Source organism: Mercenaria mercenaria, chromosome 12, assembly GCF_021730395.1.
Source record: "Mercenaria mercenaria strain notata chromosome 12, MADL_Memer_1, whole genome shotgun sequence".
In the NCBI taxonomy this organism is placed as follows: domain Eukaryota; kingdom Metazoa; phylum Mollusca; class Bivalvia; order Venerida; family Veneridae; genus Mercenaria; species Mercenaria mercenaria.
Window position 1 is genome coordinate 38,544,329 of NC_069372.1, and position 27,977 is coordinate 38,572,305.

The 27,977-nt window shown below is 35.5% G+C and overlaps 3 protein-coding genes across 6 annotated transcripts in view; 2 read left to right on the forward strand and 1 right to left on the reverse strand.

Moving 5' to 3' along the window:
* LOC123533653 (NAD(+) hydrolase SARM1-like) overlaps positions 1–2,192 on the forward strand; it is a 104,844-nt gene extending 102,652 nt beyond the window's left edge. For all 4 annotated transcript variants that reach the window (XM_053519740.1, XM_045315393.2, XM_045315394.2 and 1 more), the window contains one exon: positions 199–2,192. In XM_053519740.1, coding sequence (XP_053375715.1) covers positions 199–400 — 202 coding nt within the window. In that variant the 3' untranslated portion in view covers positions 401–2,192. The remainder of the gene's footprint in view (positions 1–198) is intronic.
* An 80-nt stretch (positions 2,193–2,272) lies between these two features.
* On the reverse strand, positions 2,273–17,586 carry LOC123533655 (N-lysine methyltransferase setd6-like). Its single transcript, XM_045315398.2, has 12 exons — positions 17,420–17,586; positions 14,331–14,475; positions 12,558–12,705; positions 11,938–12,066; positions 11,175–11,412; positions 10,083–10,181; positions 9,302–9,394; positions 7,350–7,430; positions 4,982–5,069; positions 3,771–3,816; positions 3,252–3,400; positions 2,273–2,298 (listed from the first exon to the last, which is right to left on the reverse strand). The coding sequence occupies exons 1-12, from the start codon at positions 17,564–17,566 to the stop codon at positions 2,288–2,290; spliced, it is 1,374 nt and encodes a 457-aa protein (XP_045171333.2). The 5' UTR covers positions 17,567–17,586; the 3' UTR covers positions 2,273–2,287.
* LOC123533656 (ketosamine-3-kinase-like) lies at positions 17,574–27,912 on the forward strand. Its single transcript, XM_045315400.2, has 9 exons — positions 17,574–17,634; positions 18,840–19,022; positions 19,984–20,067; positions 21,923–22,026; positions 22,556–22,718; positions 23,941–23,991; positions 25,176–25,317; positions 26,187–26,361; positions 27,113–27,912. Exons 2-9 carry the CDS (start codon positions 18,867–18,869, stop codon positions 27,186–27,188), a joined length of 951 nt encoding a protein of 316 aa, XP_045171335.2. The 5' UTR covers positions 17,574–17,634; positions 18,840–18,866; the 3' UTR covers positions 27,189–27,912.
* The last annotated feature ends 65 nt before the right edge of the window (positions 27,913–27,977 follow it).

Genomic DNA, 27,977 nt, shown 5'->3' on the forward strand with positions numbered 1-27,977 from the left:
AAAACTGGGTCATGTGGGAAGAGGTGAGCAATTCAGGACCATCATGGTCCTCTTGTTTTTCTTTATAGTGAGTGAATGTATTAAACAACCTATTTGATTAAGTAAACAACATAATTTGGGACTCTGGGAGTCGGGTAAGGGGCAAGAACTTGTCTAAAGGTGCATTTTGTCTGAATATTGTGTTTTATCCTTTTTCAGGTGGATACATGACTACCAGGATGCATGTGTCGAAAAACTAGAGAGGTTCTTGAGGGGCGAGAAAAAACCTTCCCTTCATGGTCTCGGCTCATCTTTCGAAGATAATCCTCCCCATGGACAACCCCATGGTTATGATCCTGTAGTGAGGCCCAAACGGGGACAGATGCAAGGAATGGGGGCCTCTTTCGAAGACTGTTTATGAATGTTTTAGATAGAATATTATTAAATTTTGTTGTTCATCTGTGATTGGTGTACATGGAGAAGTGCTTATAGAACATGTGCAAACAGTATGAAAATTTTGCTTCGGAGGATCGCTTGTCATTTTGGGCAGATACAAGTAAATGGAGACTTTTTTTTCTTCTGCTTAATTAGTGTTTGCCCAAATGTGGTTCAATGCTTACTGGTATGACACCACACAAACTTTTCTGCTAATGTGTTATTTGCTTACTTTAGCAGAAAGGGAAAATGTTGTTCTTGGACATTGTCGCGGTGTGCCAAAAGAAGAATTTTGGAGATATATATCAAGCTTTACGTGACGGAAGAACACCCCAAGGGCATTATTTCAGGCAGGCATCAAGACAAAACAACCTACTTGCAATTTTTTACCAGTTTGCGAATGTGAATATTCCAATTTCTGTCAAAAGTTCATAGACCAAAAGTGCATGTCATCCAAAACAAAAATCTTTATTGCAGTGAAGAAGTTAAATGTAACACTCTTGTCTGACAACAGTTAAAATTTGCTCTACAGCTAAGGCTTGTCTTGGCTAGAAAGATAAAACCTTCTCACATGCTTTCTTCATGCTTTCAGTATTAAACAGTACAGGGAGTTCCCTGGGCATGCAGGAAAATGTGTGTTTGACATACTTCACTGTATAAATATGAACAGATATTCCAACATGACCCGATTTGTTTTCCTATTAAACAAAGAAGGCTGAAAACTGTGTGTTATTATTCAACAATTCACTTCTGACATCACAATTATTATGTCATAGCGTTAAACGGCATAGCGGTGCGCTGGAAAAGAAATTAACAGATATCAGGCAAATATTTGATGGATATCGTCAAGGACATACATAATCCTTGATAACATGTTAGAATCGAAATAATATATCTCAAACAGTGATTTGATTTTTGCTCATGAATAAAATCATTGTCGTTTAGATGCGTATTATTATATCACTCGGGATGCGCCCTTGTGATATAACTCCTTTGCATCTAAACTCCAAACAATCATTTTATTGAGTGACAAATCACTGTTTGGGATATATTATTTCTTAAATAACAGATCATTAATTTTCTGTATGTTGGTCAGTGAAACTTAGTAGAGAGATTGCTATTTCAGTCATACTAGTTGTAGGGCATCCCAGTATGTAATCTAGTAAGCGTCTGCTAGAAATTGTCCAGCAGATCATTCAAAGTTTAGATTGTGAATATCTTTTTATGTAAACTTCGTTTTTTATATGTGTAAGTTTGTTAAAATTTCACTTTCCGAAGTTTTGCACTCCAGGCACATTTGACCGATTAAAATCAAACATGCCCAGTCATTTATCTTATGAAAATCAAACACATCCAGTCATCTGTTTTCAATTTTAAAAGTCAGTCCCTCTATTCTAAGTTCCATTGGCAAATAGTTGTTGTCTATAACAGGAGCTTAAGGTATGTATGTTGTATATAAAACCAGTAGCTTCCTGTTATTTGTATGGTGTACCAAATGGGTCAAAAGTAGTAAATGACCAATTTTCTGACATTTTTTTAATGAAAGGACAATTAATCCTCATCATGCTAGACATGACTGATTCTGCCTTTGAAATTGCAAGTTCTCCAATGTCAAGTGTGTAATCTGCTAAATACATACAGGCATATTGTTTTATAGTTTGTTAATTTTGCCCCATTCGGTTTCTCATATAAGTATTGTATTATATCATGTGAAAACATTGTTTTTATTCCAGTGATTGCTAGCAATTTTGTGCAGTAAAATTTGTCACCAGATAAAAGCTTTCTTGTAATTTTTCACAGTCTTGTCAGTTAACTGGCTCATCATTTTCCTCAGAAGAAATGAAGCAATTTGCCTGGCATAATTGTATTGCATTTAGACTTCATCTGTAATGAAAATTTAGAGTGCTGCAAGGGCAATAATAGGAACTTATTAAATTTTCAAAATTTCTCGATAGTTCGGAATTTATCTTCTAAAAAGGATATAAATTTTGCCATTTCAGACTGTAAGGATCTTACATGCCTGCCTGTGTAAGATGGGGTTTTCCTTACCCGAGGGACAATGTGGAATGGAAAACCGAGCGTTAGCGGGGTTTTTTATCCATGCTGTCCCGAGGGTAGGGAAAACAACTGTCTTACACAGGCAGACATGTTAGATCATTTTTCTTGCCTATCATGTTCAAAATAGATCATTAAGACAAATAGGTTTGGGTATTTCTTGACATTATTTATAAAGTTTATGACATCACAATGGTACCAGTTCTATGTGACGTCACCTTAGTGCACGCTATTTTAGACAAGCTTTTTCCCTAGGGAAAGACAGGAATATCTATCCCCGGTGCGTGCTCGGATAAATGTATACTTTCCCCGGAAGGTGGGCAAGAATAAATATTTCAGCCGTTTTTTTTTTCTTTTTAGTTGATCAATGAATCGCTATAACACATCCTTTGTATCTTAGTTTAAAAGCAACATTAAAAAATTTTCTATGTAAAAAGACACGACTGAAATCAAGGATCCGAATCATACATGGGAAAACAAATTTCTCTTAATAAAGTCGGCATTATTGAGGACAACATCATCTACTAAAGTATGCTATAAAGCATACATTCTTATCAATTTAATTCCATCTGTTGTCTAAAAAAAATTGCAAAATAAAAATTAATCAAACCAGTCTTTTCTTTCATTTTTGAGAACTTTGCCTCACCTTACAAATTATGGCCCAAGGCATTCTGGACAATAACTCTTTTAGAGTACCCTTCTGTAATTTTTCAAATACCAAAAACTGCAACAAAAAACAAAAACACACTTCTCATATTTGACTTATTTACTAAATCACCTACAAGCATCTATCATTTTCTGTAAAATCTGTTTTTGTCCAAAAGCAGTATATAATGAATATCTTTGCCGAGATGAAAGCATTGATGATTTCAATTTTTCCTGGTCCTCCGTGAGTGTTGTCCTGTATTTCTGTAAGCCTAGTTCTGCACACCTGAAGTTATAAATGGGTTATACATGTACTTATAAACAGCAGATTCTTCTTAGTTCAAATAGGATTTTAATGTTTCCATTGGAAAAATTGAAAATGGGGTATTGTTTCAACAAAAATGGATGATAGTAGTCTATTCTATAGCTGCAAGTATTCCCTTTCACGACAAATGTTAAGTTTTGCTTAAAATATTTATTATGCAGTCTTGTTTTTTTATCAAATTAACTTGTCTTCAACTACTGAAATCACTACACATCACTTGTTAAGGATCTTTGTTTGTAATAAATTCTATCTAAGCAATTTAAAGCCTGTACTAAATACTGAAGAAAAAATTTCGAAAGTATGCGTAAATTTTGGCTTAAAAGATTCTTACCTACAAAGAACTGATCTCCAGCTGTCTGGGAGACTGGTGAGGCATTCTGGAATAACAGAATTGTATAAACTCGTAACAGTAAACATAGCAATTAACTCAAAACTGCGTGGATGATAATATGAAATTTTGTAAGTACAGTGGTATTCAAAATGACATTTTCCCCTTTACATATAATCTGGGAAGAATTGCTCCAGATATAATCATTGTAGATCAAATTCACTTAGCATCTCTAGGTTTTTCTAAATACAAACAGTATTAAATGATATAAAATTTAATAACAAGAGGGTCATGATGACACTGGATTGCTCACCTGAGTAATATGAGCTACATAGACAAGTGTAAGAGATCAGATAAGAAAGTCAAATGTAAGTAAGCATTGAAATCTTTTCCCAGTTGTGTGAACTAATTAAAATGTCAAACTGATGCTAAAATATTAAGAAAGTAGGTCACATTCATGGTTACTAAAAGTCAGTTTTAAGACTGGTGTGCAAAACTGTGTATGTCATTCAAATTTCAAGGCTGTATCTCAAAACACAAGAAAATAGGTCAGTAGGTCAAGGTCACAGTCAAGTGACCCGGACTACTTGGGGGTCATCAGGTCATTAAAATCAAACAGTCTAGGAAATATGACCAGATAATTTTTGAAGTATTTTTTCCTACATAACTCATATAACAAGTGACACCCTGGGCGGGACCTCTTTTCACCCCAGGGTAATAATTTTAACAATCTTGGTAGAGGACCACACAACAATGCAACATACTAAATATCAAAGGTCTAGGTCTTGTGGTTTTAGACAAGAAGATTTTTAAAGTGTTTTCATATATAAGTCTATGTAAAACTTGGGACCCCCGGGGCAGGGCCTCTATTCACCCAAGGGGCATAATTTGAACAATCGTCATAAAGGACCATTAGATGATGTCACATGCCACATATTGAGACTCTACACCTTGCAGTTTGGGACATGAATTTTTTTTTAAGTTTTTCTTTTCGGATGCCATGGCAACCAGAGTTCTGTGTGGAATTCATTTCTTGGAATAATTTTGAAAAGGGGCCACCCAAGGATAATTCCTATGAAGTTTCATGTAAATCTGCCCTGTGGTTTTGAAGAAGAAAATTTGTTGACGGACGGACATCAAGCGGTCACAAAAGTTCACCATGAGCCTTTAGCTCAAGTGAGCTAATAGTCTAGATTTGTATAAATGTTACTGACTAAATTCCAGAGAAGTATCTTCATCATCACTTTCCCATCCATCATCTATTAACTCATTCAGAACCTCCTTGGATTCTTCACAGCAGATCTGTTAATACACAAACAACAGAGTAAATTATTTAATCTAAGCAAAAGCTTCATAAAACAATCTTTGGAGTTACAAAGATATATGTCAAAGGGTAGCAATAAAATTTTATATTTAAACTATTTACAACAGACATTTCCACTTTAATTATCAACAACCTCAAGACATAACTTTTTAAAAGTATTTATTATCATACAAATGTTATTTTCATGACAACTGTTACCATGGAAACTATTCACACAGGCAGTCTATGACCATAAAATTTGAATATTACAAGACAACAGGGTTGTAAAGCAGATTAATGGCCTATTGTTTGATCAACACAATTTTTCCATCAGACAAAACCTTTTATATGTGATTTTCAAGAACTCCAAGTGTGTTAATAGGAAGTTTTCAGATTTTTTTAATGTCTTCATATTTTGAAAAAAAAAATACTGACGTGTATCTTCCATGGTAAATCAGTCATTTTGGACACTGGGCCATTTTTTTTTAACAAATTCAGACTGTCAGATGTAATGATGTACTGACACATACATGTCAAGTTTCCCGGATTGTCCGGGAGTCTCACGGATTTTTTGTCCATTTCCCGGACATACGGAAATCAATCATTTCTCCCGGAAATCCAAAATTCCAAGCTAATGCTTTCCTGTATCAAACTAAATCCCTAATTACACACTGTGCCTAACGTAATTTATCACTCTACTGGTATATTGATAAGAGTTTAACAAGGTCACGCGCTGATGACATTCTGCAAACAGGTGTGTACTGTGCTATTTTTAGATTGTGTTAATTGGCGAGTGGTGATACTGACATAATATGATCAAGATAAGACAGTAGTCCAAATAATTGTACTCAAGAGTTGAATATCGTTATATTTTTTTGACTTGTCGATATCCGCCTCCGCCTAGGTAGACAACGTAAAATATCAAAATGTAAAATCGGTCTGCCCGAGGTCTCATTATTTAGACTAGATAAGACAGGAACTTGTTTATTGAAGATTTAGTGTGAAAAGATATATTTAGGGATACATTTGAATAGATTAAGAGCCAACCTTTATTGTAGTGATGGTAATAATTACCACTGATGGCATAATTGAGAAAACAACTAGAGATAGGTTTTAACATTCTTTTAACACTGCTATGATTTTGTATTTCATTTTGATGAGTAAAAAGCATTTTTCAGTGTATATTAAAAACGGTGAAATAGATTTATTTCCAATCTATGTTAGCTTCTTCTCATTTGCAAAAAAATCTAAGAATGTAAAAAAAACCTGCAGATTATTCACATAAAAGAAACTCGCCAGTATAAAATTAAAAATTTCATCCAAATTCCTATTCCTTTGCTCAAAGAATACTGTAATAACTAAATAAATTTACTATAAACATATGGTTTTTTTTTTGTTTACATTGCAGAATTTCTAAAATTTTCATTTTGGACAGTACTGGTAACTGTTAAAATGGGTGCTTACAAAAAAGATACTGACTGATAAATTGCTAGCTTAAGACCTTCAGCGCTGTCGGTTTATATACTGGATTTGGACGGGAGCCGCAACTATGAAAAAAAAATATATAAAAAAGCGGCATTTAGAGTTTTGGAAGCCAGGACTAATAAATTGCAAACAGTGCAGATCATGATCAGACTGCATGGACAATTTACACTGGTTGCAAATGCAGAATCAATCGTATTCAACATGATAAAGGTTAAAATGCTTTATAAAGCATCTTAAGCACCTAAAAACATTGCCCAAATCGGATCTAATCTGTTACATAGTATTATATTCGACCAAAAATTTCCTAAGAAACGTTCGACGAAAAAATCTCCTGGATTTTCATCAAATATCCTGGATTTTCAACTGAAATATCCTGGAAAATTGTCCACAGAACTTGACATGTATGCTGACATTTCATTTAAGGCTGTCTTGTTTCTTTTCTTAAAAGTCACGTCAACCTATTCTGAGCTGTCGGTAACATCTATCTAGCTTATGCTTCTACAGATATTACTTCTGGTATGTGAGTGCATCAGGGTAAAACCACTGACTGACATTCTGAAAGCCAGCTGGATAGCATCCTCATATGTCAATGCAAACCCAAAGAGATAAAGGGCGAGTGATTCAAAGTAAGTGACATTAACCACACGGTCAGGAGGAGTCCCTGAATGTTGTTTGTATCATGAACAATCTTTCAAATATCTTTACTGATGTGATAATTTTACAGAGATGCTGAAGTCCTGCCGGATTATGGAACATAATAAAATGCAGAAAATGGTAACTTAAAACAGGATTACCTTTAATACAGTCTTCATTTCTTGCTCTTCAAGTACACCATCAATACCAACAACAACATTAGCATCACTTCCAAACATTTCCTGGATTTTTAAAAAGAAACATAAACTACTGTTAAATTTTTCACTATTCTTCACTCGTTTTCACTAATTTCATGTTTTGGAAAACTCAGATTTTTTTTTTAAACTTTAATGCAGAAAATGCATTGCTTACATTACTTTTTTTTATTAAAAAAGAAAAACTATCAGCAAAATTTAATACCAAACTCCTTTCAGGAATCATTATACTGGCAGAAGACTTTTATTACTGTGAGAAATGTTCAACAACAGATTATCTTTTAGTCAAAGTACCTGGCACCTGAATTAAGTTAACTTTAGCAAGGATGTAGAAGGCTAATAAATGAAGCTTCCGGTAAATCATTCTTAATGCATGACATGCTTATTTCTTTACTCTATCACGTTTTACAAATATGGTATATTGGTAATGCGGTGGGTGGGTTAGCGCCGATGTCATGATTTTCGTTTCGGACCGATTGAGTTCTCAAAATTTCCGAAGCCCTGTTCACAATGTATATAAACATTGATTTAAACCTCCTTTGAACATCGTAACAGTCCAAAATTAATGTTTTACTGCATTTCTTTTAAAAAAAAACTAATAGATCATATTTTAATTTCTTTAAATCAAGTAAAAAATAGACAAGATTCTGTGGTCACATAGCTTGACCATCTCCTACTGATGCAAACATCACATCTTCACACAAGAAACAAATGTTTAACTGAACTCTGTACATATTTTACAACTTCAGAAGTTTCCTTGTTCAAAGTTCTGTTAGAGTATATTTTTGACCTTTAAGAAATCCATATTTTCCTAAGCAGAACTGATGTCAACTTACCAGACAAAAAGTTTATGACTTTTCCCTCACAATTTCATCAGGTATTTCACAAAAATTGTATTTTTTTCTTGCACACGTAAATTCAAAATCAAATGTAAAGAAATAATGTCTTTACTACATTCTCATAACTGACAGGTGGTTTATTGAAAAGAATTTCCAAATGTTGGCCACCATTCATCCCTAGATGTCCAGTAAAATTAGAACTTAATCCATCACTCTTTCCAATTTCAAAATTTCCCTGACCATTTTCAAAATTATGCAACGATTCCTTTGCCTTTGAAAATTTTGAATTTCCTTGAGATTTTGCTGAAACATGCATGCATTTACAAAACATACATATTGAGTATTAACTCTAACCAAGAAAATGAATAGGTTTGGTTTTTAATCTAACATTGCAAAAAGCATCATTTGTACATGTACTTCAGTTATGCAATGACTGCCAGAAAGGTGCTCTTGTAGTTTGCTTCTGAGCACTGAACAGATCTCACCATATAACTGAGAAACTTCCTAAAAGGGAATAAAAGCAGAGAATAATATGAGCCGCGCCATGAGAAAACCAACATAGTGGCTTTGTGACCAGCATGGATCCAGACCAGCCTGCGCATCCGTGCAGTCTGGTCAGGATCCATGCTGTTCACTTTCATTGTCTATTGCAATTAGAGAAATCGTTATTGAACAGCATAGATCCTGACCAGACTGCGCGGATGCGCAGGCTGGTCTGGATCCATGCTGGTCGCAAAGCTACTATGTTGGTTTTCTCATGGCGCAGCTCATACTTATTTAAAACATAATGCATACTATAATTATGCCAAAGCAAAATTTGCCATTCCTATCCTCAAGACCCAAAGCTATAACACTTACTTCCGCATCCAGTTTTAGAATGCAGCCTTACTATTGGTCAATTTCAAATCTGAATTTGACAACAACAAATCAGACATTTGTCTCTAAACTCAGGCAGCTAAATAACCTTGGGGCCCTAGTGCTTTTTATTTAGCTAACAAGTCCCCATGGATATTTGAAGTACAGACTAGCCTATTGTTGAAGGACAATCCATTTTCTTACATTTATTAGCTGTATCTTCTTGTTTAGGAGGTCGCCAGTATTAAAGTTTAACTGCTTTGAAGCTTCAATGATATCTGACACAGCTACAGTCACCTGAAACATAACAGAAACAGATTCAGTACAATCAAGAATCGGTCCAGATTAAATGCAATGGAAACAGATTCAGTACAGAAAGAAGTATACTCTGTAAAGATAAAAGCAGATTTAGTGCATTTGGAAATAAAGAATTTTAGCCAAACATATGAGCTGTTTGTAAGATGTCCTACATAATGGCCTGTTTGATGTAACTGGTTGTGTTATTTCAGACTCATGTATGCTGTGACTCAACTTTTCACCCAATTTAAATTTAGGTAAGCATAGGGTGGGAATGGGGGTTAAGGGTGGAGTATGGGGCTCACCATAGTACCAGGCTTGTAATGCAACCAACAAATACCTGAAAATTACTACTCAACAAAAGATAAAAAATTCACAGTTTGGCATAATTTTTTTCTAGTCAAAAAGATTTTCCCCTTCCTACTATTTTTTTTATCTTTTCCTATACACTGTCCTTTTTTCTCCTTATAAAATATATATGAGCAGCGTCATGAGAAAACCAACATAGTGGCTTTGCGACCAGCATGGATCTAGACAGGATCCATGCTGTTCGTTAACAGCATCTGTAATTCCAGCAGGCTTTGAAAGTGAACAGCATGGATCCTGGTCTGGATCCATGCTGGTCACAAAGCCACTATGTTGGTTTTCTCATGGCGCGGCTCATATATCACTGTATTTATCAACTCACAGTATCCCAGTGATTGTTTGGGTATTCCTCAGCAAAACCATACATGTGTAGAAGGTGCAAGTTAGCCAGCTCTCCATACGTGTTATATACTTCCTCTCCCTGAAAAAGTATGAAAAAAAAAATGAATATACTGTAAGACAATTCGACCAAAATGGACAAATCCCGTCTCCACACCACCACCACCACCAACCCACATTGAGGTTGTTGAATACAGTCTTTAAGAGAAAATGAAGAACCAAAATGAAAAAAACAAATAAGATAAAAATTATAGGTTCTAAACTGAATAAAGTGAAAATCTGGATAGCAAGGGAAACAAGAATGGCAGACTGTCACAAAATACCTCCGTCATCTAACTTGGCCTAATTCAAGGGCCATAATCAAAGAGTGCCTGGGGTGATTTGACTGGTTATTGAGCTTGGACGAGACATTATGCCCACAAACATTGTCAGCAAGTTTGGTGAAGATCGGATGAAATCTGTTTGACTTAGAGAGCAGACAAGACTAAATTAACAGATTTCGAGTAATTCAAGGGCCATTACCCAAGAGTGCCTGGTGCAATTTTTTTAGTTATTGAACTTGGTTGAGATATCATGCCCACAAACATTATCTGAAAGTTTGTTGAAGATCGGATGAAAACTGTTCGACTTATTGAGCGGACAAGCTAAATTCGCAGTTTTTCGAGTAATTCAAGGGCCATAATCCGAGAGTGCCGAGGGCGATTTTGCTGGTAATCAACCTTGGCCGAGATATTAAACCTACAAACATTGTCACCAAGTTTAATGAAGAGCAGATGAAAACTGGTTGACTTAGAAGGCGGACAAGGCTAAATTTGCAGATTTTGAGTAACTCAAAGGCCATAACTCAAGAGTGCCTGGGCCGATTTTGCTGGTTATCGAACTTGGCCAAGATATTATGCCCACATACATTGTCACCAAGTTTGGTGAAGATTGGATGAAAACTGTTTGACTTAGAGAGTTGACATGCTTTTGGACACTGTATGCCCACCTGCCACGTATGTTCACATAATACGCCTCACTCATTCTTCTTTGGTCTCTTTACAGAAACGAATTTATAACACCAATCACATCCTACCTTTTTAATATCTTTTACTGCGACCATCTTTAAAGCCTCTTTCTCAAAGTTTAGATGTGCATTATTTTTAGCAATATGATTTAAAATGTCTGCCATGGGAACCATCATGGGTGGTGGATTCCCAGAATCCTCTTCATCATCGTCATCTTCCTCTTCCTGTTGAGCATGCTCAGTGAAGCTGTATGCCATCACAAATGCCACCATCTTCTTGTAAAATTCCACGTTTTCACAAACTTGACTATAACAGGAAAATCGCTTTGAATCAGTTCTTTTATCTTATATTCTTTCAGTGCCATCCGACAGATAACTTACAGAGTAAGTTATAACTTACTATAAATAACCAAAGTCCCCAATCCCCATAAATTTTCTGAAAAGTTCTTTGCTATTCATCATGTAACTGGATTAATTTAAGTTGCAAAGGTTAATAAAGCATTAACAAATGCAAAACATTTCTTCTTCTTTAAATTCATTTATTTTCTTCATGGTACTATAATAACCAAATTTAAAGTTCTAAAACTCGAATCATTTCTGAATAACGGAATATTCATTTGAAAGACAAATTGATAAGGAATAGTCTGTTCCTAACATTAACATGGGATAATACATTATAACTGTTAGACTGCAACAAAGCAGCAGTTCCAGAAAACATCTCCACCACCACCACCACAACCATCACCATCATCATCATCATTACCGGTATCATCATCATTAAACGTTTCAATTATTTTCAGAAATTCAATACTGAGAACACAGAATCACAAACCTGAATTTATCTTTGTGTTTCTTAACAAATGGAAGGACAACTTCTTTGAACTCTTTTTCAATATTAGCAAGATCCTTGGTAACAGCTTCATCTACTCCAGTACCTTGAAGCAGATCTTTTCTTTCATCACTGAAATAAAATAGCTATGTAAATTATAATGGTAGTCATCAAGATTATCCTATGAACTGCAGAGCTGGGTCCAAGGCTTTAAAGTGTAATCTTAAGACCAGTCTCAGAATGCTGCTCTCCCATTGGTCAATTTCAAATTGAGCTCAGAATCAACTAATCAGGTACTGGAGACTTCAGACTGGTCTACAAACTATGTTTTATAACCTTGGGGCTAGAGTTTTGTGCACATGTTATATTATTATGAACAGTGCAATGTTTTGTTAAATATGAATATTAGAGCAGTAGACATAATATTATTTTTCAAAATTGCTTAATGGATGGCAAGAGTTATGAATGGGTAAGAAAAAGTGATCACCCATACAAAGAAAAACTGCCACTGTAATTATCTTTTACCCTGTACAGAGATAAAAAAACCCAGCCTACATGACTATTATAATACCTAACCTGACTATGTATATATTTTCAGCTATTTTTCAGTGTGAAAATACTACCTTGGCCAGAACATGGGGAGGTCCAGCTCCTTGAAGTCTGGTACGAGATCTAGGTAGGGCCGCCAGTGGGACTGAGGGTTGTTGTATTCATACAGCAATGCTATCAGCAATGGTGCCCAACCACTACTTCCCTGTATAGATTCAGCATCTGTAAATATATGAGTGAAGAACATTAACTTTTAGCCTGCTGGCAGCAAGTGACTTTGCCTTTGCGAACAGTGCAGACCAAGATCAGCCTGCACATCCGTGCAGGCTGATCATGGTCTGCACTGTTCGCTATTCAGTCAGTAAATTTTCAGTGAACACCCCTTTGAATAATAAGTGGTACTGCCCAAAATGAATGATGGACCAGTCCATTTTGGAAATTTAGCAGGCTAAAGGTTAACCTAGTGAATTTGTTGATAATCAGCAATCTACGATTTATCCATTTGCTGGTTTGGCATTCCCTGGCTGGTGCAGAGCTGCATTAATGGTGAATGAATGACAAAGTAGCGTACTAGCATAGATAATTGCCTGGAAATTGATGAAGAGCAGATGCCGGTGGTTCATTCACTGGTTACACAGACTGTGAAACCAGGGCTTGTGACATAAGACCCAACTCCTACAACTGAAAACTACTTTCACTGGGAGTAGTACATTACACCTGGCATGCCTAAGAGCCAGGGAAACTTTAGGAATATGAGTGTCTTCTGTATCTTGCACTATCCTTAAACTAATAAATACTGACAGTCAGTCATCTGAGAATGTCATCAATATGGATTACCAGTGGTGACTATAAATAAGTTTACCTGGTATATATGAAACTGCTGATTGTCATTCTGGGTCCACTTTAACATAAAACTGACTTTCATTCAGAAATTCCTGTTTTATTTAACCCTTAACATGCTAAATTTTTATATGAAATTGTCCAGCTTTCAATTTGACTGTTAAAAAGGGTGCTTACCAAAATGATACTGACTGAATGGCAAACAGTGCAGATCTTGATCAGACTGCATTGATCATGTGCAGGCTGATCAAGATCTACATTGGTCGCAAAGACAGAATCAATCGTGTCCAGCATGATAAGGGTTAACAAGAATATTTTAGCACCGGGTTAACAATACATTTCAGATTATCACGGAGAACAAGTGTGTGATGTTTCAGTCCATTTCCATTAGTTTGTTTGTTTGTTTTGGGTTTAACGCCGTTTTTCAACAGTATTTCAGTTATATAACGGCGGGCAGTTAACCTAACCAGTGTTCCTGGATTCTGTACCAGTACAAACCTGTTCTCCGCAAGTAACTGCCAACTTCCCCACATGAATCAGAGGTGGAGGACTAATGATTTCAGACACAATGTCGTTTATCAAATAGTGACGGAGAACATACGCCCCGCCCGAGGATCGAACTCGCGACCCCGCGATCCATAGACCAACGCTCTTACCTACTGAGCTAAGCGGGCGGGCCATTTCCATTAGTGGATACTGAGATACTAACTGAGCTTAAACATAAATCTTAATCAAACTCAAACACTGATGCAAACAAATGAGCGAGTGCAACAGTTCTACCAAATCTTCGAAGAGTCAAGATAAAAAAGAACATAATTAAATATAAAATAGAATTTGAAAGTTTTCAATACTCATGAACAAATTCACAAAAAGCTACAGTAACTATATATAATATTAAGTTGACAAAATATTGAAAACCTTTTAAATACATTTTAACATTCTGGTAATTACAGTTTCAAATCAATTGATAAGAAAGAGAGAAAAAATAGAATTAAACATTAACATACCCTTTTTAAGACAATCAGCAATTGCACATGTATCAGGAGTTATGAGGCATGATCTTGGGATCTGAAAAAGAACTTCACCCTCCTGTATTTCTTCTGTAGCTACCATACCATACTGTGCGCAAGACCCTTCCCTCTTTACCGACACCTAAATGAACACGTACATTTGTATAAATACTGAATTGCAATATCAAGTCCTATCAAAATTAAGCCTTAACCATTAATCTGTTTTTCTTTGACACCAGTTTATGTGAATCTTCTTTTTGGAACTTGACACTGGTAACAAAAACTAGTCAATCTTCCTATGGCCATACCAAATAGGATCTATGTTAAGACTTAATGTCCTTGAGCTGGTAGGTTTCGGGCTGTATGACAGAAAAAATACAAAAATACATTTGAAAAGACTACTGATGACATATAAAACAAAATCACAGCATGGATCCTGACCAGACTGCGCAGATGCGCAGGCTGGTCTGGATCCATGCTGGTTGCAAAGCCACTATGTTGGTTTTCCCATGGCATGGCTCAAATATTTTCAATATATGTATTTAGTTACTTAATATACATATGTTGCTGAAAATAGCTAGGGTATACATTTTATTGGTGTAAAAGCTATCAGGAGTTAACACTACCTTTTGTGGTGAAATTTATCAACTACTTGTTTTTTTTAAATTCTTGCAAGATTGGTAAATTATGAAAAATGATAGAAATGGTAAAACAGATCAAGTTTAAAGATGAATTTATCTTCATTAATACAGGCAGCACCCATCTGGAATGAAGGAATAACACGTTTCAAGCCAAACCCATTGCAGGTGTCATACTTACCAGCATCTATCTAGACTAGGCCAATACTGCTGGAAACTGTGCCATCTTAAGCAATCAACAAGCACTGGTGACAACTAGCCAGAATATCAATGACAACCAGATATCAAACCCAGATCACTCACTCAACAGCCCCCCTTGCTAGCCACTGGCACTGACTCAATCCATTCCCAGTTTTTACTTCAGTTATAACACTAAATTTTCAACATTATTTCATGCAGATACAGTGGTAAGTTAACTTAAACATATAAACATTCATGGATTTTGTAATTATTCAATCTGCCATCCTGCTCAAGGGGAACCATGCACATTTTTGTATTATGACTATGTGCACCTGAAGATAATGGAACATTTACACTGTAAATTAACAATTAAAATGTCTCATCTGAAGGAATTGTTTATGATAAAAATTTGTTTAACTAAGAAGTAAACATTGCGCACTCTTCCCCTGTTATGAACTAACTGGGCAGGATAAAACTACTTAAAAGAAACGTACAGCCCACACAAACCTATGACTGATATTGAAATTTCAACACAAGGTATTGAAAAACTTCTTAACAACCTTAATCCCCATAAAGCTGCAGGGCCCGACCAAGTAAGACCTGTTGTACTTAAGAATATTAGTTAAGTGATCTCCCCTATCCTTACAAAACTCTTCCAAAAATCCCTGCAGTCCAGTTCTCTGCCAGATATATGGAAAATGGCGAATGTCGCTCCCATCTTTAAGAAAGGCTCTAGGTCAGACCCAGCCAACTATCGCCCAATATCTCCTACCTGTATCTTGTGTAAAACCCTGGAACACATTGTATCCTCTAGCATAACAAAACACTTCACAAAGAACAATATGTTCTATGAATTGCAGCATGGTTTCCAAGAAAAGAAGTCTTGTCAAACTCAGTTACTAATGTTAGTAGAAGATATCCTTCAATTCTTGAATCTGAAAAGTCAAGCTGACCTCATACTCCTTGACTTTTCAAAGGCGTTCGATATGGTCAACCATGAAAAACTACTCTACAAGCTGCATTTCTATGGTGTAAGGGGTCAAACTCTTAAATGGATTAAAGCTTTCCTTGATAACAGGTCACAGTCAGTGGTAGTTAACGGGTCCACATCAGGCAGCATACCAGTCTCCTCAGGTGTTCCCCAGGGTTCGGTCCTCGGGCCTCTCTTATTTCTTATCTATATCAACGATCTACCTGACTTTGTTAAACACTCTAAAGTTCGACTCTTTGCCGATGACATGGCCATCTACCTTTCTCTGAATGTCTCTTCCCATTCAAGCCTACTACAACAAGACTTACAGCAACTGGAACTCTGGGAAACAAAATGGGACATGAAATTCAATCCGTCTAAATGCCAAGCATTACAGATCATTAAGTGTAAAACACCTATACCAACACAGTACCCTTTACACAAAACCATCTTACAAACAGTACCATCTGCAAAATACCTTGGCATAACTATATCACACAACCTTACATGGAATGACCACATTGACAACATCACCAAAAAAGCAAGTCAAACATTGGGTTTCCTAAGACTTAACATCAAAGTGTACTCAGAAGGGTTAAAATCACAAGCATACAAAACACTTGTATGGCCCCAGCTGGAGTACAGTTCCACTGTGTGGTCCCCCCACTCTGATACCATGATTGATCAGCTTGAGTCTGTGCAGCGCAGGGCTGCACGCTGGGCCAAGTGTGATAACTGCCATACATCCAGTGTAGACAACATGCTGACTTCCCTAAATTGGCAACGCCTTGCACTCCGTCGCATTGGCCAACGCCTGGTTATGTTTTATAACATCTTGCATAACCAGGTTGCCATCCCACTACCGGACTAGCTAACACCCGACACTAGATCTTCCAGAACCAGAACCACTCATTCCCAGGCATTTGATCAAGTTTCACCCTCACCCAACTATCATAAATTTTCATTCTTCCCTCGTACAGTATATCATTGGTTTGCCTTGCCTTCAGATGTTGTCAACTCGTCTGGGCCAGTGTTCAGTCAGGCTGTAAGCCAGATTGAGCACATCTCACCTTAAATACACCTGCCCTGTTTTTAACCATTCTCCTTCTTGCTTTTTACTACTACTTTTTTACTCGTTTAATTTCTTGCTAGTTGACGCGCAAAGTCTAGGTCCCCAGCAGGGGTTTGACTATATGGAAGATAGATAGGATTCTGAGGCTGAATAAAGCAGTATCCGAAAATTGAATTGTCCGGAATGATATCATAAAGTTGAGAAGCAATTTCCCCGAGAAAAATACCTTGTCACTCATCTGGAAGTTATTCTTAATTGACCATGTAACAAAAGCATCTCGTTTAAAATCACTGTCATGGGTTGTTGATCGTTTTTCATTGTTAATGTCACCTTTTTCTCCGTCCTGCGTGAATCTTTTCATGGGCGCAGACATCTTGGTTGGTTTCGGAAATCTTCTGCTTTTACCATTTGGTGGAAATTTTTGACAGCTCAGAAAATTTGGTATTTTTGTTGTTTTTGGCGATCATATCATTTGACAGCATTTGGAAATAATAGCATAAAAGGGTTTAAGATGAAAGAAACAAATTGCAACATTTTTATAAAGCGTTGCATTCTTAGAAATTGTTATCGGAAATGCTGCCACCAACATACTGATCAAGTTTTATAATTTATTCAGCCACCTGCAGACCACAAAACAGTTGCTATGTATTTATACAGAAATTTATCTATACTCTGTATTTATTTTTGCTGTAGTTCTAAAGCAGAGGCACATTGGTGCTGGGGTAGAGCATCCAACTCCTGTTACTGCAGCATTTTAGTTTTAAGGCACTGGCCTCCAGATTGTACACACAAAAAAAAAAAAAAATAGCTATGTATCTAGAAATTAATGCTATATTTCTTAAGAATGAAAATCGAAAAAATGTTTGTAATGCTTTACTCGAGGTAAACTGCCTTAATTATAAATATCAATATTAAACGCTTCGGACTCATAATCTTCCGTAGTGGTATATTGGTAAAGACAGCAGAAGAGTTTTTATTGCTGCAGCGACCCCGGTTTGATTCCTGAAGTGGACATCTTTTCTTTTTCTCGATTAGGCATTTTTAAGATAGTTCGGAAACAAAAACTCATATTCTAATGTTCATAATAATAATTATTAATATAACCAAACTTCTAGAAAGATCATTTTTAGCCAAAATCTGGAGATCAGTGCCTTTAAACAATAAGGTTATAATTTGACAGAAGAATCCATATTCCCGCAATAAGAGCAAAGCATGGAAGAAATCCAAGCAGCAGACAACAAACATAGTTATAGATTCATAGTTTACATAAGTTGTGGGAACTTTCATTTAAACTGATGTAAAATGAAGAGGAAAAAACTTAGAATGTGAACGTTTATATTTTAGTCTTTAAATTTCTGGATGCAATGGCAGCCTTTGTGCAATCAAAATTTCATTCAAAATAGATATTTTTATATGCTCCATTATTTTATGGTTCTTTTTGTGTACATAAAATGTGTTGAATTTCTGTTTTTTACATCATGAATACTGAGTAAACCTTCTAAAAAATGTTCCATGCTTTCATAATTTCTAAATGCTTCCATTTTTGAAATATACAAATTGAATTTTACATTTCTATATTTAGATCAATATTCTGTGTTATGAGCTTATAAGAATCCTTTGAAAACAGTATTATTATATACCTACAGCCACAGATCTAATCCAAACAGAAAAAGATGAGTAAATCACTGGAGTCAGTTATAAAAGAGGAACTTGGCCTCTCCGTTTTGAAGAGTGTTGGTATAGGAGGTGGAGGTTGTATTAGTGAGGGATCTGCGTATGAAACAGACAAGTATGGGAGAGTCTATATCAAAGTCAACTCCAAATCGGGGGTAAAGTTTCATTTCATTCATATCTCTGACTTTAAGTCACAATGACTCAGTATATATCATGTGGCAAATGTTTAGGTTTTAAATGGTGGAGAAAAACTCTAGGTTCCCCATAGTGCATTATTTTTGAACAAGCAACTACCCACAAGCCGGGTGGATCATTTTTTCACATACATGCACTCAAAATGTGGCTGTAGCCCACAGAAATGAAGGGCGAGTGTTTTGAAGGGACCTTGAGCTGAATTTAAATACTTATATCATCCCAATATTGTTTTTCATCCACTTATTTGTAATTTGTATGCTTAGGCATAAAAAATGTGTTTGTTTCCGGTATTGCAACCTACCCTAAATTTTTGGCCTGATCCTTACAATAAAATCGAAACATCATACTAGTGTTTCCCACCAAGACTAGTGTTTTGAATCAAAATTTAACCAACGGTTAGTTTAACAGCCGGTTAAAGTTTTGAACAACTGGCCCCAGAATGTCACTTGTACAAACCTATAATGTGAGTAAATGACAGCATCCTCACTATGAAATAAAGCTGTTATTAAAGGGCTTCATTAAGGCGCCATTTAAAAAACAAACAAACAAAAAACAACATATATTCCATTAAAAATGGGGAGCGTTTATTAAGGCCCCAAAAATGGAATATATTCAGTAATTTTTTGGTAAATATAAACTATAAAAGCAACTTACAAAATGGAGGAATTTGAATTGTCGTAGCTCCTTCATACTGCTGGTATACAGCTATATCCTTAATCAACTTACCGTAAAATGTATTTATTTTTTGAAAAAAGGGGGGAGGGGTCTTTATTAGGGGGAGGGTATTAATCTGAGAATATACGGTATTTTTACACTCCTGAATATTCTTTTTATATTATGGAGTAGTTTTTAACAAGTTGTTGTGTTTCAAGTTGTTTTAAAAAAAGAAATGATTTTGTAGTAACTTTTGTTTCATTTAAGGCTCGCACCATGTTTGAAGGAGAGTATGCCAGTCTGGAAGCACTTGGGAAGCCAGATATTGTCAGAGTACCAAAACCATACAAGGTATTGTAGAATATATAGTAGTAATCTTTAGACATAAAAATGAGTTTCAGCACTAAAATCAAAGCTTAAACTAGTAGGTAAGAACTCTTTTGACTTGAGTTAAACAAGGATTTGATTTAAGAATTCTGAGTGATGTTTTGTGTTATGAAAAGATCAAGGATAAACCTTGGTGAGAACTAGCTGTATAAGACCTGGTGAGGCTGCAAAAACTTCATTTTTTATAAGCATTAGTAACTGTTTGTTAAATATTATTTTCTAGTTGAGGGAGACATACAGAATATAAAATCTCAGCTACTGTATAGTGGGTTATATTCACGGTCCCAAATGCTCGCGTTTTTTGAAGTTTTGAAATCACGGTGTCTTAATTTCGCGGAAACTACTTCGACCGCGAATTATAAACCTTGGTTGTAAACAACAGAAAGGGCGGTCACTCTTACTGGACATGCAAATAATGATAAATACGCAAATTTTCAGGTAGACTCAAAGCGAAAGTAGGATTTACATCGACACCTCTTTTGCGGGGAGTGGAATTATTGGTCTCAGTGAACTATCCATTTTTGTTTTCTTGAAAGTAAAACCAATAAAATATTGTTCAATCTGATGTTTCCTTTTAAAATTCAAATATTTTTATGAATGCATAGAAAGCAATTTTCAATATCTCAGAATGGCATTTTCAAAAATGATATCAACTTCTCAATTCAGACCGATAACAAACAGTGTCTTCCTCCTTTGTTAAACTTTATAGATGAAATGGCCAGTAATTGCCGGCAATAAGCGTGACGCCTCGTGTCAGTTTCATTGTTCACAGTTTTATCTTGGTTAAAGATTATAGTCGATCTTTTATCTATATCATAAAATTCAAAATTTTTCATATTTCTTTCTTCAAAATACTACTTAATTTATATAAAACTAGAGCTATCACCGAAGGTAAAGAATTTACCCCCCCCCCACCCCCCTCCCGCTAGACACTGACACATTACATTGCAATTTGACGTGCACAATGTAAAGTAACAAAAAACAAAGTCAGTAACGCTGATGAGTTAAATTTGTAATTGAGTGGTTTTCCTTGGTGATGTGTGTATATTTGCAGTAATAAAAAATGACGGTGTTTAGATTTTGCGCTGTCAAAGTTGACTGTGAATATAGCGAAAATTAAACCTCCATGAATATATCCCGCTATACAGTATTGAGGGCATGTACTGCGTCTATCTGTTTTGACTGTCACCCGGTCAAATTAAAGAAAAACCTTGTGTATGCAATAGGGGCTGCATTTTACACTGGATTTTCATAAAATTTTGTCAGAATGATTGCCTTGATGAAATCTAGGTCAAGTTAAAATATGGGTCATCTTTGGTCAAAAACTAGGTCACTAGGTCAAATCAAAGAAAAGCCTTTTGTTTGCAATAGAGACTGTATTTTTCAATTGATCTTCATGAAATTTGGTCAGAAGGATAGCCTTGATGAAACTAAGATCACATTTTGGTATGGGTCATCTGGGGTCAAAAGCTAGGTTGCTAGGACAAATCAAAGAAAAATGTTTTGTATGCGATAGAGGCTGTATTTTTCAATTGAGGTTGATGAAATTTGGTCAAAATGATTGCCTTGATGAAATCTATGTCAGGTTCGAATGTAGGTCATCTTGGCTCAAAAACTAGGTCACTAGGTCAAATTGAAGAAATTACTTGTTTACACTTGAGACCACATGGTCCAGTCTTAATGAAAATTGGTCAGAATATTTGTTTCCATAAAATCACTAGGTCAAACATGTTTACGCTGTTATGGTGTGATTCTCAGGTGAGCGACCTAGGGCCATCTTGGCCCTCTAATTTTTAAACTATTTGAATTATACTTCTAGGTAGTTGATCAGCCAGGAGGTGGTGCAGCTTTAGTAATGGAATATATTCAGTTTTCTGGTGGTTTGTCAAAATATTCTGCCTTACTGGGTCAACAACTTGCTAGGTAGGTACTTGAACATTTCTTCATGAGGAAATCATTTAAATGTGTTGGCGTAAAATTTTATACTTTTGACTAAAATGGCTGTTTCATAGATTTCGAATTCTAAAGATGAAGTTGACACAGATTTAATCTGTTTGTCTGGATTTTTGAGCAGAGACATTCTATCTATATCCCTTCCTTTTGCATTGGCTGATTCAGCTAGACAGATTGTCCTTTTGCACAGGTTTTACTAGTTTATGCTAATTTATATTTGGTCGATTGTGAAGCAAGTTCTACAACTTATATTAATCACACTTGACTCATGATGGAATCCATCACCATGAGGGTATGAGGGAAGAGTAGCCAGTTTCCTTTTTTAATGCTGAGCACCAAGCAAGGGAGCTACTGGTACCATTTTTCATGTCTTTGGTATTTCACGGCCGGGGATTGAAACCACGACCTTCCACACTCGAAGCGAATGTTCTATCAGTAGGTTATTGAGTCAATACAGGTTATACTGTATAATGTTAATTTAAAAAAGTAATATTCATAGGTTACATCTACACAATTCAACACTAGAGAAGAAGGCAAAGAAGGCTGAAGGTCACCTGCACAAGGACGAGACATCAGAGGAGTACATCAGCCAGTTTGGTTTCCATGTCAACACGTGCTGTGGTTACATAGAGATGGATAACACTTGGAAAGATGATTGGCCAGTATGTATAAACATTAATCAGTGCATCTTTTATAGAACAGAGACCTCTGGGAATACCTTTTTAAGTCTAAAACTTTGAACTGGACTTAAAAACAGCAAATTTTAATGTTCAGTTTGTTATAATTTGGTTGATATATATATCAGTGAAATATTGATGAGTTGTGAGCAACTCAAGAATGCATATTAACTCTTACCCTGCTAAATTTCTAAAATGGACTGGTCCATCATTCAGTTTGGACAATACCATTTGTTATTCGAAGGGGTGTTTACTAAAAATTTACTGATGAATAGCGAACAGTGCAGACCATGATCAGACTGCACGGATGTGCAGTCTGATCATGGTCTGCACTGTTCGCAAAGGTAAAAATATTCGCCGCCAGCAGGCTAAAGGTTATTGCAAACCTTAACAATAAAGAACAAAAAGATATAGCCATTTTAAAAAGTATCATGATTTGTAAATGATAAATTGGATGGAAAACTTAACATATAATATTACTTTTCAAATTGTTAAATCTCAGGTAGGAAAGTTGTCTGTGAACAGTTCATGAGCTTAATTTGCCCACATACAATTCAACACCGTTAAAACGGCATAGTCATATATCCAGCTGAACAAAATTTCATATAGATATCATCATTAGCCAGAAAGTGTAAATCTTTCACCAGTCGCATTCGAACAATATTACCATGTTCAATTGCTATAAATTGGAGAATCCAGCTTACCAAGATGATGCATTTCCCACTCTGTGGTAGGAAACTGAATGCAGTTTTGTAACTTAAAAACTGGTTTAAAACAATGATTGCATACATAGAATATGTAATATAGAATGGAAATTTCCGATTGTCGTTATGGATCCCTATTTGAAGCCCAGATCGTCCAGTCACATTGCTAGTAAAAGAATGTCTATAAAGGTTTAGTATATTTCTCTTTTTTAATCTGATAAGTGAAAGAAGACAAAAATCAGGTAGTATGAAAATTGCACCACATTTGCTATATTAAACCTTATCATGATTCTGCCTTTGCGACCAGTGCAGATTATGATCAGCCTGCACATCCATGCAGTCTCATCATGATCTACACTGTTCGCCATTTAGTCAGTATCTGTTTGGTATGCACCTCTTTTAAAAGTTAATGGTACTGCCCAAATTGAATGATAGACCAGTCCAGTTTAGAAATTTAGCAGGCTAAGGGTTAACATGAAGATAATTATTTTCTTACATTGCAGTCATTTTATGCTGAAAAAATAGAGAGACATATATCGATGATTGAAAAGAAGGTAAGATTCAGTTACTGTAAATTCATTAATATTTGCAGGATGAGGGTGGGGCTAAATTTTTTGTGAATTTTGTGATTAAATCGATCTACTAAATTTAATTACACCAAACAAAGTATTGAAGTTCCCATTCATTTTGTGTTCAAATGTGAACATCCACAAATGAGCCGCACCATGAGAAAACCAACATAGTGCATTTGCTACCAGCATGGATCCAGACCAGCCTGCACATCCGCGCAGTCTTGTCAGGATCCATACTGTCCGCTTTCAAAGCCTATTGCAATTAGAGAAACAGTTAGCGAACAGTATGGATCCTGACCAGACTGCGCGGATGTGCGCTATGTTGGTTTTCTCGTGGCTTGGCTCAAATTTATATTCCCATGAAGTAAATATTTTAGCTGAATCATGATATTTCCTGCCAACAAAAATAAAATGATTTCACAGTATAATGTATAGGATAAAAGAATCTTGAATGTTTTTATATCTCCCTTCCACCTCCCTGCTTAAGCAAAACACTGTTGAAGAATGGTGTTAAACCCAAATTAAATGAACAGATGAAGTCATTTTAGCTTTTGGTGCATTTATGTTTTTCGACATCATAAATTTATCCATCTGTCATACACTTCAAAGCACAAGGACCTGTCACTTGCTATGATAGAGGGGAAAAATTTTTATGATAGAGGGGAAAATGTTTTAAAAATATATATTTTTTTTAATGAAATTCAAGAATTTATATGTAAAATAAAAATCATCCATAAACAACATAAACAATTTATGTTGTTTATGGGTGATTCTTGTTTACATATAAGTTCTTGAATTTCATTTAAAAACATTTAAAAAAAAATTTTCCCCTCTATCATAGCATGTGACGGATCCCTGTGCTTCAAAAAATATATTTCTCTTGCAGATAGGTCAAAATATCATAAAACTTTAATCGTTTGTATCCCTGCATCATCTCCAGACTGGTTAACTTGAACACTCACTTGAATTACAATCACAGCATCTGGATGTTTCAATTGTAGTTCATATCAGTGTTCACATAACTTAGGGTCCATTTCAATTAAAATTAGATAAAAACTTTCAGAATTATTTTTACACATGATAACAAAGAATTTAAGGAAATCTGATGAATATTTTGTTATCTTTGGAGAAATGTTTCAGGTTTTCAGACCGATTTATTATTTCAGGATGGTGACAGAAAAGCGAGAGAACTGTGGAATAAAATTCTTGTCAAGTTTTCAAGCTTTTTCGAAGGACTCAACATTAAACCAGCAATAATACATGGTGATTTATGGGGTGGCAATGTCAGTGAAACTGATGACGGTCCTTGTAAGTAGCTTTGTTGTTCTTGAAGGCTTCCAAGGTTTTATCATTTGTATAATTGGTACAGTATTGTTGTGGTATGAAGTTTAACTCTTTACCTAGAGGTTGGGTGACAATTAGTGGAATTTCCTATCTAGAGACGAGGTAACAGGAGTGGAATTTTACGTTGGTGTCCAGGTGGAGTTCTGGTTTGAACACCAAGAAGCCAGAACCAGTCCCTGCATCAAGGTTAATGATATAAATCTCAGTTTGAAGATCAGTCTTAGAATGCAGCATTTCCATTGGTCAATTTTGAAATTGTGTGCAGAAGTTACCAGCCAGATGCTGGAGTTTTCAGACTGATCGCCAAACTCTGTTTTATAGCCTTCAGCTCAGGACATATGCAGTAACAGTTTGTGAGATATGGATAAAATTGAAAACCAGACCTAAATCTGCTTTGTTTAAATACTAGGCTGATGTAAGAAAATTTGGTTTACTATTATTTCATGAATATGGTATGCAAGAAAAAGTTTCTATCGCTGGCCGTAGGTGCAGATGGGAATATCCAGCTCTCGGGTAACTGTTATGCGGTAACTCAGCAGAGCCTTGTTACCGCCTTAAACAGTTACCCTAGAGGCCTGATATTCCCGTCTGCACGTACAACCAGTGAAAGAATCTTATATTGTTGTGAAAATTTATGATCTAGGTGAAGATAGTCATGAAATTTTGGGCTCACAAACATGTCACTCTGATATTACAGCTTGTAAGTTTTTATGTACTGGTGTATTTCAAGATGCAAATAGTCTCTTTAACATTAAGAAATGTTGTCATTCAAGAATATTCCACTTTGTCATTAAACTTTGTAATTAAACTCGAGTTGTCATTTATATTTCCAGTGATTTTTGATCCTGCGACTTTTTACGGTCACTCAGAATATGATCTTGGAATAAGTTATTTATTTGGAGGCTTCAATTCAAAATTTTACGGTGCTTACCACGATGTTATACCAAAAGCACCCGGCTTCCAGAAGAGGAAAGAACTCTACAAAGCTTTTCATTATTTAAATCATTGGTAAGATCATTTTGTTTTTGCAAAATGTAGTTTTAACAACTAACGATATAGGAGGGCGAGATTGAACACATAAACAGGGAGTCAGGTTTATTTGCCACTTGTTTTGAACAAGTTAGTTCATACTTGTTTTTATTCAGTTATGGTAAAAGGTTATTAGTCATTTGAATCAGTCACAAGTCTACTTTCTGGGGAAAAACCAGTACTGGTGTCATACGGGGTAGGCAGTCATGACCTCTGTTGGGTTTGAACCCATGACCTCCTGGTTTACCACTAGAGTCCACCCTACCTGTATATCTTTACAGTACTGTACAAGTAAAAAGTGTGGTCATATTATGAACAAGAAAATAAATTCATTGGTCTCTTCTCTTTCAGTAATAGTTTAATTATTTTGGTTAAAGCAGTTAATTCAAATAACTACAAAAACCATTTTTTTTTTTAAAAAGATTAGCGTTTAGTGTGTATTACCTCCTTTGATAACTAGGCTGAGATAACATCAGTTTATTAGTGAAAAATTTTCAGACATGATAGTAGATTCTAAAACAGTTTGTAAATTCTGCCTTTTTGAACTAGCATCAAAATAATTATACATATGAATGATATACTGTAAAATCACCAGTATTCCTGGGGGACTACTTTACAGGGATTGAGTCAGTACACGAAATTAATTCTTTAACAAACCAGGAAATTATATGCCATCAAAATGAAATGATTTTACGGTACCTTTATGCACAATAATTGCGTCGTATTTCAGGAACCATTTTGGAGGTGGTTACAGAGGATCTTCAATATCTACTTTACAGGCCTGTGTTAATTCTGTTTATAATTGAAGAAGAGGTTGTCCAGTTACAAGACAGTTTTTACGTCAAATTTCAGCTGCTTTTAAAGTCCTGCTCTTAATTTATATTGACAAGGTGTTACCAGTGTTGTGGCTGTTGTTTATTAGCAGAAGAGGTTCCAACAGGTTTTCATATGATATTTTATTTGAATAATCTCTTCTTGTTTTGTCAAGGGATATATCATTGGTTCAAAACATTGCAGTGTGGCTATTCCTTTGTCAAGAATATCAAGTAAACTTTTCTTTGCTTATAGCATTAAAACATTTAATATGTTGTTCCAGAACAAGTGGAGTTTTACTTGTTCTAAATAATAACATACATTTAGTATCACATGTATAAAAGCCTCTTTAGCCTTAGTAAGAAGGACTAAAAAAGAAGAAATTTTTATAATTTACTTTGTATCACGCTAAACGAATAACAATTTTGTTTTATATTATTTGGTATTTTTGAAATACAGATTATGATTTAACAATTGAAATTTTGATTTTCATCTTCAGGCTTGCCCCTTTAAGTGCTTTGCTCCACAAACATACATGCTTTAGTTAAGTTTGCTGTATATAGTGTTTTACTGTATTTAATACAATATATTCTTGTTTAGATGCAAATCTGATACTGTTCAATACATAGTTAATTGATCTGATCATTCTGTAAGAGATTGATTTATCATCAACTTGTTATAATGAAATAAATTTTAACAAGAGCTGTCTCCGTAGGATGACACATGCCCCCGATGGCACTTTGAATGAATAGTTATGGCCGATGTTAGAGTTTAGGACCTTT

Bases quoted from the DNA above. Each gene is read 5' to 3' on its own strand.
- LOC123533655 (XM_045315398.2), bottom strand. From the start codon at position 17,566: ATGTCTGCGCCCATGAAAAGATTCACGCAGGACGGAGAAAAAGGTGAC. The intron at 12,706-14,330 runs GTATGTTAATGT...ATATATTTACAG, and splicing joins TGCTGATTGTCTTAAAAAGG to ATGCTGAATCTATACAGGGA. The intron at 10,182-11,174 runs GTAGGATGTGAT...ATACTTTTTCAG, and splicing joins CAGTAAAAGATATTAAAAAG to GGAGAGGAAGTATATAACAC.
- LOC123533656 (XM_045315400.2), top strand. From the start codon at position 18,867: ATGAGTAAATCACTGGAGTCAGTTATAAAAGAGGAACTTGGCCTCTCC. The intron at 20,068-21,922 runs GTATTGTAGAAT...TTATACTTCTAG, and splicing joins GAGTACCAAAACCATACAAG to GTAGTTGATCAGCCAGGAGG. The intron at 23,992-25,175 runs GTAAGATTCAGT...TTATTATTTCAG, and splicing joins TATCGATGATTGAAAAGAAG to GATGGTGACAGAAAAGCGAG.